Genomic DNA, 11,916 nt, shown 5'->3' on the forward strand with positions numbered 1-11,916 from the left:
ATGAGCATGAGGACTTTGGTCTATAAAGCATGTGCCTTTAATACCAGAGAGTTCTTGTCCAGCCAATAGTCAAGCTTGTTTTCTTTTAGGATGATTTTTCCTTCAGGTTCATCTTCAGTCATGTTAACACATAGATTACTTTTTGAAGGCCCTGTTCATATAGAAATGTTGCAGTTGGGACAAACACATTTGAAAACTTTTGTATTTCAACTGAATGATGCAAATTCCAGATACTGAACTCGGCATCTTCAAAAAAAGTTTAGGATATTCAACAGAGGTCAGCAAGTTTACATTGTGTTGGTTTCAGCAGTGGCTGGCTGCACAACGTAAGTTTGTAAAAATGTAGCCACTGATAAGTACGTCAGGGTTGAAGTCATTTGTTAGTCATTTGTTGGATGAGTTCACAGCTGTCTAGTAGGTCTAAGAATTTGGGAAGGACGCATAGTTTTTTTTCTTTTTCGTCTGAATTCACCACAGCTGAGTCACTCCCACAGCACCATTAATCTCACGCACAGAGGAGTGATGACAGACGGTGTGCGCATGTCAGAAGTGTGTGTGCATGTGTGGTGCTAAGGACTGCAGGAAGAACACCTGTGTGGACTCCACCAGTAGTAGATACGTACCAGCAGGAATCACTGACCTCTACACCTGCATGCTGAGAAAAACAAAAAAAACCCACACAGACACATACACACATTCTCGCTTTATGGCACATAAAACCATAAAAGGGACTAAGGCTGACGAGTCTCAAATTCTAAAAAATATACGCATACTCGCTGTCAACCATACATTATTCCACATTTTAACTTCAAACTAAATGCAATTTTTTTATCACATGACAGTAGACTGTTTTTATGGAGCTTTTTAGAGTACGTGCTGAGGAGATTCACAGGAAAGATAAGAGGAAAGATGTTTTAAGGAGAGTTTCAGCATCAGTTTTTCTCCTACTTGTTTTGCTCTGGTTATCTCTGCATGGACCATTACCTGCTGGATCCAACAGTTCAGATCTAACCAGTCAATGGAAAACCCCACAGAGGACAGACAGAGAGTGAAGAGAGGGGGTGGAGGGAGGGCACCACACACACACACACACACACACACACGGGCCACATCAGTCAGACAGCCCTCAAGTCAGGAGAACCCCTGGCTCACCTTCACACAGATTCACAGATCACACACACACACACACACTCACAGACGTTGTGCTGACATGAATCTATGCAGTCACTTTGACTCACATAAACATGCCTCCCCCCCTCCCTGCAAACACACACACACTTCAAAGAAAGATTGCAACCTGACAGGCCGGCAACACTAAGAACCCACATACAGCCTTTTTTCTGATTCTTTTTCACAGAAACCCACCTGTTTCTAACAAACTTTCAAGTCATACCTCCCTCTCTCTTGGCTGGTTTTAAGATCTCTCTGTCTCTCTGTCTCTCTGTCTCTCTCTCTTCCTCTCTCCCTCTGACATACGCTCTCAGCCAGTGTACATATGCTGGTACTCAAGCGTTGTCTTTCTGATGTTCTCTCCCTCTCATCCTACACTGTATACCCCTATCAGAGGATTATACACACACTGAACCATGTCTTAACTAGACACATTGTAACCATGCTCTGGCCTGTACAACTGGGCAGATGTGAACCACTGCGTTCTGTAATCTTATCTGAGACATTTTGCTGTGCTGATGAGCCTGTATGCTGGTTCCGACCTTTATATAGCAATATCTCCTTGATGTGAAATGCAGCTGGAGACATAAAACAATTTCAAGATAAATATGACAGAACTGGTGTTTCCTCAGTGTCAGACCAACATACTGAAAGCCAGATGTTTAAGGGTACAGACTTAGAGGCAGTACTAAGCTCTACTTCAGTGCTGTGCAAGGTCAGCCAGGCTTTGTTGAGTCCTTTCATTCCCATCCCCAATACACAGGGGCCTTCGGGTGCCACAGATGGGGGTCCAAGCATCGTACTTCACTCACATAATGGAGTCTATTACAGCGCTTAGCCTGTACGAAGTAGAACAAAGGTTACTTCACATTACATGGGGGTAAATCCCTAAATCACACATGGTCCCCAAGTAATTCTAGTCCCATGCGAAAAGGACTTAAGGTGTGCCAAAGTAATTCATAAGACTGGCAGGTAACCAAACTCTGATAAGCCTAACTGAATTACGCTTACTCCAGTTTCACTTCACTTTCAGAGTATTACCTTAATCTCATTACACTTAAATTATTAAAAATACTTACAAATGCACTGATAAACACAAACACTCACAAATTGCCAAAACTTGAAGGTCCATTTAGCAGCAGTTTTGCAGCTCTTGTTCATACTGTTTCTACACCTGTCAAGCTCTCAGTTACTGCATGACATGTATGCAGCTTACAGTGATGATGGATGTAGATTTATCACATGAAACATTTTTCAAGTTTTAGTCAGTAAGGATTGATCTTTCCAGATGAAATAGCAACTGGTGCCAGGGTATTTTATTGTAGCTAGCCAGCCAGCTAGCTAATTGACTAAGAAAGGGTTTTGTCAATTGTAGATATTTTCCAGTTTCAGTTCTATCATAACATTATTGAAAGCTGTTAAACAACCATGACCTATAGAAATGTTTTTTGAGTGAATGATGTGGATCGAGTGGATGATGGTTGTAACACCAGATACCAGGATTCACATGGTGATCACAAGGTGCGATCAAAAGCTTCACAACAGCAACTAAATGGACCTTCAGGTGAAACTGTTTTGTCAAGTCTTTCTGAGGCAAAGAATGAACTCAACACACACAGAGATGCTTGAAACCTGGACAATAACATGCAGACAGTGCCTTCAGCTCTATTTTTTTGTCTGCCATAGACTCCAAAACAATTATCCCACACCTTCATCTTTCTCATACTCATCCTTCTCTGTCTTCCAACATTATTTTCTAACTCTAGCGTTCCTTTTTCTTGTGCTCTCTTTCTCTCTCTTTCTCTCACCTATACCACAGTGACATCTGCCCAATTCAGTCTCAGGTGTCATAAGTAACAAGTGATGACTCACCCAAGCCAGGGGGATGAAGAGAGAGATAAAGGGATGATGAAGGGGAGGATGAAAGAGTGCAGTAGATCACTTGTGCTGTCAGTCACTTGTCTAATTGCAGTGTCTGTCAGAGCAAGCGCGTGCTGTCTCCTCATGTAGATGACTTCATGTTATTTTTCTCCTCCTTTCCCATTACTCCCATCACTCTGTCTGTACAGTATCTTTTAGCTGTACCATTTCCATAATAACAATGGAAACAACCCACATGAACAATTTGGAAATACAAAAATGCATGAAACTGAACACATTTTTTTTAATTTGAAAGAATTTGGAAAAACCATCCTTTTATTTTTACCTAATAGAGTCACACATTGATTATGTATTTTTCACTAACAGACTTTAAATAATGTAGAGGGATGTTTTTGACCTTGAAGCTTGAAAAAGTTTGACATGGAATTCAAAGTTTTAATATCACATATGTAAAACATGGAAAAGTCTGTAGTTTATTTTTAATTGAAGATAAACTTTTCTACAAGGATCAACAAGCAAAGCGTGCAACTGGGGTTTCTGTTTTTACTGGATATCATTCGGGCTGTGAGCTACTAGACGATGCTATCATATGTTGCAACATGTAATCTGTGACAAGGCAGCCATACTGGTGGTCCAGTCCTTTTCCAAAAGCTAATAAGTGCTGTTTTCATTAATAAATTTAGGTGTGAGCCATATGTAAGCAGATTAGAACAGACTTTATTATTTGCTTGATTTAACCAGGTCGTTGTCTTCTTAACATTTGCACACAGTTGCATTCAGATAACAATATTCTTGAAGTATGGAGAAACCCAACAGCTCTCTGGTGTCAACTACAGCGGCTAATTTCTGTATAAACTATCTCTTGGTGTTGCATGTTTCCCTCTATAGCTATTAGAGCAAAAGAGAAGTCATAAGGATGCATAAGGTTGTGTAAGGATCAGCCAATGTGAGTCCTGGGATGTGTGCCAGCTAGTGATACTTCTCAACATATACTTGACTTTGATGTATTAAAGTACAAACAAGATGTGAAATGCTTTGTCTCACTGGTTCTGTCTAAGTAGACTTTAAGGGCATTGTCAACCAGGGCAGTTACATCAGGCCCATTGCAAATTTCTCAAAAGCAGGATACGGAAAGCCTACAATGTGCAGGTTTGTGTTGTGATTAATTTGTCAGATGGATAGATAATGTATATTAAAGAGGCACTCCAGTGATATTACATGTCGAAGTCAATTTGTTAGTCTTGGGGAGCCTGTATAATATCTTCTGTGGCTGTGGTGGAGGTTTTTTGTGGTCTGAGAAAATTACCCAAGCGCCATCTCTTGAATAATCCTGTTTTCGGCTTGGAGACTACAAATATTTAACACAAAGTGGGATTGTGGAGTTTGAAATGGGCATTTACCTAGCAAAGAAGGTCACATTATTCAAATCGTTCAACTAGCACAAATACAGATGACAAATGGACTCATGGTGGTACAATGACACTTTGCTGTTTTTAACTGAGAAGAGATCTTTTTCAGCAATGATCCATCCATCCATCAAAATACAAGTATATGCTGTGACAAAAAAAACAAGAATAACCTCTCATGGCTTGTTCTGGATATCTTTTATTTTATTTTATCTCATACCTGTAAAAATATATTCTCAAAATAAATAAATATATGAAATAAATATACTGCATGTCCTAGATAACAAAACCTCATAAATAAGAATAAAATCTGTCAACTTGTTTGTAAGGTGTCGTGCAGTCAGTGGGAGAACAACATCCTTCGCTGCGTTTTGGAATGAGTCTCTAGAGTCCCACAAGAACACGCAGTAGTCCGCCAGGGGACACAAGAGAGAAAATGTCCTTATAAAACGCCACTGGACCTGTTCCTCTCTTATTCCTCATGCACTTTGTAGAAAAGTCACATTTTGTGAGCAGCTTGTGTCTTTGGAGCCGTTTCAAAGAGAATCCATCCATGTCATCGCAACAGACCCGTGTCCCAGAACAAACATGGCTGCTTTCCAGTGCATGAAACTACCTTTTAGTGTAAACCAGCCACTCTTTGTAGTGGATTATGCATTTTAATAAATCGTTTACATAGCAGCCACAGTAGTGTTTAGAATAAAATAAAAAGCCCTACTGAAAACAGTGAAAATGACAAGATTCACCAGCCACAGCAGTAACAAGCTATTAGCAGCCAGTTGTTTATCTCAACTATTAGTTCCACACTTTAGTCCTCTTCAACATGCAGTTTGGACTAGCAGGTAGTTGGATTTAATTAGGAAACTCAAAGGAAATCCATGAAACATCTGCTTGGCCACCAGGGCTTCTGCATAGGCCAATGAAGGGGCAAGGTAACCTCTGTATCTGTCACGGGGCCTTCACATCTTCCACAGAAGTTCCTTGGTGCTGTTCAGTCGAGCTCCGTGGTCAGTCTGGTTCAAAGAACCCCTAGTTCCTTCCTCCGTTCCAGCGATGGGGAGTGTTGATTCTGTGCACTTTTTATGATCTTGTTTTGTCTTGATCAACAAGATTTCCCATCTTCGTCAAGACAGGGTTGGGATTAGGTGCACTTGGTTTGCTTTTAAGGCTCAGACCAGCTCAGTAACACCCCATCAGTCTCAGCTCTGGCCCAGTATGTCCCTGTACAGCTCTGGTACCCTTTCTGGGTCTACGGGCCTCGGTAAGAAGTGAGTGAACCTCTGATGCCGCCTCGACCTCGTTCCATCCCTGGACGTCCCATCTTTGTTTAGAGCAACAAAATAAAATGTACCTTTTTCTCCATGCCGGTAGATGTTGGAGGAGTACGTGTTGTACCAGTTTTCTTCAAATTGCTCCCTAAAAACACATTCTGCTGATAGCTTCTCCTGCAGAGACAAACACAAACAGAGAAAGAAGAAATCTGAGTTTTGTGGTGCAAAATGTGCCACCTGCTGGCAGAGGGTTACAGAGAATTGGTGTATACTTAATTTTGAAATATACGACATCTGTGTGCAAGTGATGATGTGAATGTTTTAGTGTGCGTTTAAAGTGCGTACTCACCGATCCGTACAGTTCTCCCTTGCTGTTCATAGCGAGGTAGAGGCCACTGTCCACCCCTCTGATGCTGACCAGTCCTACAGCTAGACTGATGAACTCCAGAATACCTGCACACACACACACACACATATTACATTACTTTACATTACATTACATTGATTTGGCAGATGTTTTTGTCAAAGCAAGATAGAATAAGTGTTGTCTGATTATCACATCTGAAAACACATGAGCATGATTTTAAACAGCATACAGTATGGCATTAATCCTGCCAAGCTATTTGCAAAATATCCGATAACATCAAGTATTTGTAAAATAATTTAGATATACCAGCCAAATGGAACATATTTAAAGATGCCTGATGGTGATACTAAAATCTACCTGCACTCAATACACATACAGTACATAAATCTATGCTGTGTCTACACCAGCTGACTCTGACAAGCAAGGCTGGGTGTCAGGAATGGCCTCTGGCAAGTTACATCCAAGTCTCAAATGGAATGAATCAAGTGCCAGCAGTGTTAAAGCCCTGCAGCACTAAAAGGCCTCTTCAAGAGGTCTACTTTTGATCTGCCCTGAGTTGCAGCTGTTTATGTTGATAACTGGAGATAAGCTGGTAAAAGTAAAGAAAAGCTCCCAATCTAATCTGTAAGAGGAAATGTCTTAGAAATGTGCAAACATAAAATATTCCAACTATTGTCCCACCTGGAAAGCTTATTCATCTTAAAATAAATTATGCTTCGCTCTATGCATAATGACATGTAGTGGCACCATAGACTACAGGCTTGTTAAAGCAGCGACAGCTTCCATCACAGTAGGTTACTACAGATACAACCAACATTTGATTATAGTAACCTGTGTGGCTGGAGCAGCACGTTATTTCATGGTTATATGAAGTAGGTGCTCCAGTGGGTGGTGCAGCTCTGTCTCCCTGTACTGTGAGTTAGTTATTTATTTGCCATTTAATCCAGTTTGTGATATAATGCAAAATGAGACACTGAATCTGTTTTTAATCTTTCTCTCTCTTTCTTTGTGTGTTTGTGTGTTTGTGTTCCAATGGCTCCACCATAAGGATACCATGCATCTTATAATAATGAAGTACTACAACTACTACTACCAATAATAATAATAATAATAATAATAATAATAATGAATAGCCTATAGGTTTAATTTTAAAAGGGTTTGTACCGAATCTGCTGTGATCCTTCCTGGTGCCCTGCACCGTGCCGTCCGGACGGATCTCCAGGTGGAATCCGGTCCTGCAGTAGAGCTGCCGCCGCCTCAGGATCCCCTTCAGATGGCTGAGGTCCGCCAGGCTCCGGGACAGCCTCTCCGCGGACACAAGGTGCTCCTGCTGCTGCCCCTGCCCCCCCATCATCAGTCCGGTTACCGAGTTGTAGTCCACCGCCCCGGCTGGGGTGAGAACGAAGTGAGTGCCAACGGGAGCCGGAGCGGCACCCGCGGGACCAAAGCTGTCCAGAAATCCGTTGGCGAAGCTCCCAACCTCGGCCGTTGCCCCCATCACAGATAAAGACACCCGATCCGGCTTGCAGTGTAGGACGGGAGATCCGAGGTCGAGATCCAAGTGATGAGCAGCAGAAAGAGCCTCGGTGCGAGCCAGCGAGCGGGGGGTCAGCCCGTGAAACGGAGAAAGAGAAAAGTTGGACGTGAAGGCGGAGAGAATCCCCAAGCGAATGCGCGTTTTGGCGCAGTCACCAGCACCGTTAATTAGACTGTCATCTAACTGAGATTAAAATCCCGTGTTATCTTGATGTATGCAGGTATCCCAGGCTGCAGCTGCCCCGTCTCCCTTCCCTCCCTCTCTTCTGCTATTTATCCCTCTCTCCTGTCCTCTGTCCGCTCCCTCTCTCTCCTCTTCACCTCGGGATACTCCCCTTTGCTCCGATGCACATCAGGGTTTTCCTCTCTCTCTCTCTCTCTCTCTCTCTCTCTCTCTCTCGTAGCCTCCTTAATTCACTTCAGCCTTTTGTTTCTCTGCGGTACCCTCTGCTCTCTCAGCTCCTCCAACAGCAGGATGTAACGCAGTGAGACCAGTGCACTCCACATCTATATATAAAGCAGAGCTCCGTATAGAAATTCACCCTAAGTTGCCTCTTTATGCAAATGAAGCCCCGCTCTCCTTCCCTTATGGCTCATTTCGGTTCCCGTTTGAAACTGAGCCCCTTCATCCCTCTGCTCGTCGTTCCCCTGCCTCACCTTTGATGTTCAGTTTCAGTGCAGAGAAGCGCAGGGACTTGGAGAGGAAATTAAAAACTACTCATAAAAATTAGCCTGACAGGGCTTATTTTCCCTGCTCCCCTCCAGCTATACACAACTGCTGTCCTGACGCTCTCATAGGCGCAATGCCATATTGCTCATGAGCACTTCAGCAGTGCGGGTATACCTGCCAGTGGAAACAGTGCGAGTGTTGGCGAGCGCGCAACTCCACAACAAGTGGTGCGCAGTAGCCTATAGACATGAGGAGAAAGAGAGAGTGTGTGTGTATATGTCAAACAGCATGAAAGTGATATTGCCACTACCCTAAACGCTCTACAGCCCCCCCATTTCGAAATGACTCAGGTGCGACGGGAGAGAGAGAGAGAGAGAGAGAGAGAGAGAGAGAGAGAGAGAGAGAGGAAAGCCCCCATTTGCGTAATTTTCGCACTCGGTTGTTGATTTATTGCCCCCGTTTTATGTAACCCAGCAGGCACGTTCACAGACACAAAAACACACATAGGCTACGCAGTCGCACCGCACGCACCCACACACACCTGTGCAAACGACATCACTTGACTGTCAATCCCTTCATTGATCTTTCCACGAGGCTTTGAACAGCACAGGAGCCCATATATCCTTAATTGTGGTCTTAAAAGACGAATCAAAGACACAGAGGCTTCAAAGTGCGAGGATCTTGTAAGGGGATCGGGCAATAACAACCAGAAGAGGGGAATATACCTGTTTGAACTGCAAGCTTAGAAAAATACCCAGACACTTGAAGCTTGAAGGACTTCAGAAAAAAAAATCCGTAGCTGTTAATTCGCTGTGTGTCATTTATCATAACTTTGAACATATTTCACTGACCATCCAACTAATCACAGTGCACTGGTCACTGTATGTTGGCAGCAAAAACAGAAATAGTAAATTTGTGAATCTTTCGTATCAAAATGATATAAAATATGAAGATATAAGATCATATTAAACTGTAACTACTATAGTCACTTACTCAAAGCTTGCCACCTTTTATTTCCCCTTAGCAGAGGTGGCAAGCCAGCCGCGGATTGCTAATTCATAATGCAAGATCGGCTACTCAATCTAAGGACGTCTCTCCAAATATGAGGTTTTGACTTGTAGCATTAATAAAAATATTTAATTTACCACTTTTCCATACACATTCAGATTTGAGCTGCGAGGCCGTGAGGTCAAACTGCAGCTTGCACGGCTGATTTAGACTGGTTTTTGCTCTGAACCAGGGGCACAGGGGCCCATGTTCCAGTCCTACATGGCATTGATTTTGGCAGCTACGCAGACTCGCGCTCGCGCGCACAAACGCACGCGCGCACACAGCTGCCCCCTCCCATGGGAGTCGCGTTGATAAATGAGTTGAAGGTGCAGAGGTGTTTGTGTGTGTGTGTGTGCGCGCGCGCGCGTGTGGTCGCCATACGCAGGTCATTTGGTGCTAATGTGGATTTCTGCAGCCTGACAGAGACACAGGGGCTCATAAACAGTAATGGCCCGTTTATATTTTATTATATTCCTTTCCGTCTATTTGTATATTTGTAGTTTCGTGGGTGTTCACCGGCTGTGGGCATGTGTGTGAGGCAGACCGAATGAGAGGGCCTCAGTGTGAGTGGCGTGCGTCCTTCTCCCTCTTTCCCTCGGTTCATTAGTATTTATGACCAGCAGAGAAAGGAACTTTTTTTAAAGGAGACAGGATCGATCGGAATCGCCTCCAGGCTGATCAGATCCTGATGTATTGGATATCGACTTGGCCACAATGAAGACGTCAACGACAATGCCACATTTCCACGCACGCTTACACGCTGCAAGTGAACAGTTCCCAGGGTCACATGGTTTGCTTTAAAATACAATTTCTCTTGGTTTGCTTCTCTGATTGTGGCATGGGGCAGAAAGTGAAGCCAACCATGTAGCCACCACAGCAGTCGTGGAGGAGGAGAATCAGGAGGAGGAGGAGGCCCCCAGGGTTACACCCCCCACCCTGCACCCACCTACACACACGTATATACGCACACAAAGAAATTACAACCTAATCGAAAGCCTGGATAATGGAATAACTGAATAAGTAGCCTAGAGGTTATTAATGCAAGTGGTTTTCATACTGAGGTCTGGGGAACTCCAGGGGTCCCTGAAAGCAGGATTCACCATATCAAATTATAGAGATGTTTAATCTAATCATAATTTAAACTGCTACATGCCAGTTAAAATGCATTAGAGATTTTATTCTCACCTCTTTTATGTACCTAGTCTTCTGTCCTTTGTTGGACAAACTGTGATTAGACATGAATGTGTTTCAACTTGGAGCTCTGTTATATGTAAATATTTCAAATGGTCGGATTTTATGCATCAGTCAATATTGATTGAATCTTTGTCAAAGTTGTTAATATCAGATGTCAAAACTGAGAACATTCAACATCTAATGATTCTGAATTAATTCATCTCCATCAGTCAACCAGTTAGCTATTGTTATGATTAGTCACCGTAATAGGTTAATCTAATTTGGGTAATGAACAAAACAGAAATCAAAGGAACAAATTATGGGCTTAATAGTTGTACTTGACCCTTTAAAGGGTTTATTTCCACCAAGAGGTTTTGATAGTCATTGTTTGATCTGTTTTCAACTTTTGGCTAAACAGAGCTTATAGGTTAGAGTGATCCACACAGTGCTTCATGTGTGAACAGGTGACAGGCCCATCTATTAGACTTCTCTCCTTTATTCTCTCGGCATCAAAGTCATAAGAAAAGCCCCATCAGGTTAACATTAGTCCTACATGTAAGGACTTAAATGAAGAGTTCATCTTTGATATTCGTTTGATACCTTTGGCTCCACTGGCTGCTTTTATCCTGCACTTCCCACTGGAAATCTGATATCATGCTGACCCTCAATGAAAAGTGAAGATTGACAAATGTTCATATCGCTGGTCACTTATAATTTCCCCCATGTAAACTGAGATGACTTTCATGTTGATTCCAGTGTGAGGACCAGGATTCTCTTGGAGATATTTGAGGTACTAGACCATTAACAGATGTTGCTTTGCTGACTGGTTTTGAATGTGATTTGCTAGATTTTGCATGTGTGTCACAGCAGCGTGCAGTCAGTTTGCCAGTTTCTTTTTGGCAGAAGGCCTTTAGAGTGGTGGAAATATTATCAATTATATATGTATGTATGTATGTGTATGTAACAGTTTTTAGGCTACTTCTAAGAGGTAGTTCTTTACTTGACTATTTCATGTTACTTTATAGCTCTAGATAATAATATACTTTTACTTTGGTAAGATTTTGAATAAATGATTTTTATACTTATAGTCTATAATTTTTAATCAGACTAAGATATCATTACTTCTTCTACCACTGGTAGCAGCTAATAGGACAGGAGAATATGATCTCAAGTCAAATAATTGCACTTTTTGAATTTCAAAGTAATTTCATATCACTTTTACATTACTTAATTCGGTGTATACCCTGTTAAAATTAATTCAATTTTGTTAATCCTGTTCATGGAAATTAGGTATACTAAGCTCACTCAGGTTTATCTTCGACTAGTCCACATTCCTCATTCACTGAAGCATCAATCCTCTCCCCTCTGTGCAGGACTTTGTGCTCTCAGCCT

At 42.3% G+C, this 11,916-nt stretch overlaps 1 protein-coding gene across 1 annotated transcript; it reads right to left on the reverse strand.

Annotated features, from left to right (window-relative positions):
- Positions 1 to 4,642: 4,642 nt before the first annotated feature.
- On the reverse strand, positions 4,643 to 9,138 carry LOC108885463 (fibroblast growth factor 20). The gene is made up of 3 exons (XM_018679827.2): positions 7,260 to 9,138; positions 6,078 to 6,181; positions 4,643 to 5,902 (listed from the first exon to the last, which is right to left on the reverse strand). The coding sequence occupies exons 1-3, from the start codon at positions 7,591 to 7,593 to the stop codon at positions 5,657 to 5,659; spliced, it is 684 nt and encodes a 227-aa protein (XP_018535343.1). The 5' UTR covers positions 7,594 to 9,138; the 3' UTR covers positions 4,643 to 5,656.
- Positions 9,139 to 11,916: the final 2,778 nt, after the last annotated feature.

The sequence above is a fragment of the Lates calcarifer genome, linkage group LG5, assembly GCF_001640805.2.
Source record: "Lates calcarifer isolate ASB-BC8 linkage group LG5, TLL_Latcal_v3, whole genome shotgun sequence".
NCBI lineage: Eukaryota > Metazoa > Chordata > Actinopteri > Centropomidae > Lates > Lates calcarifer.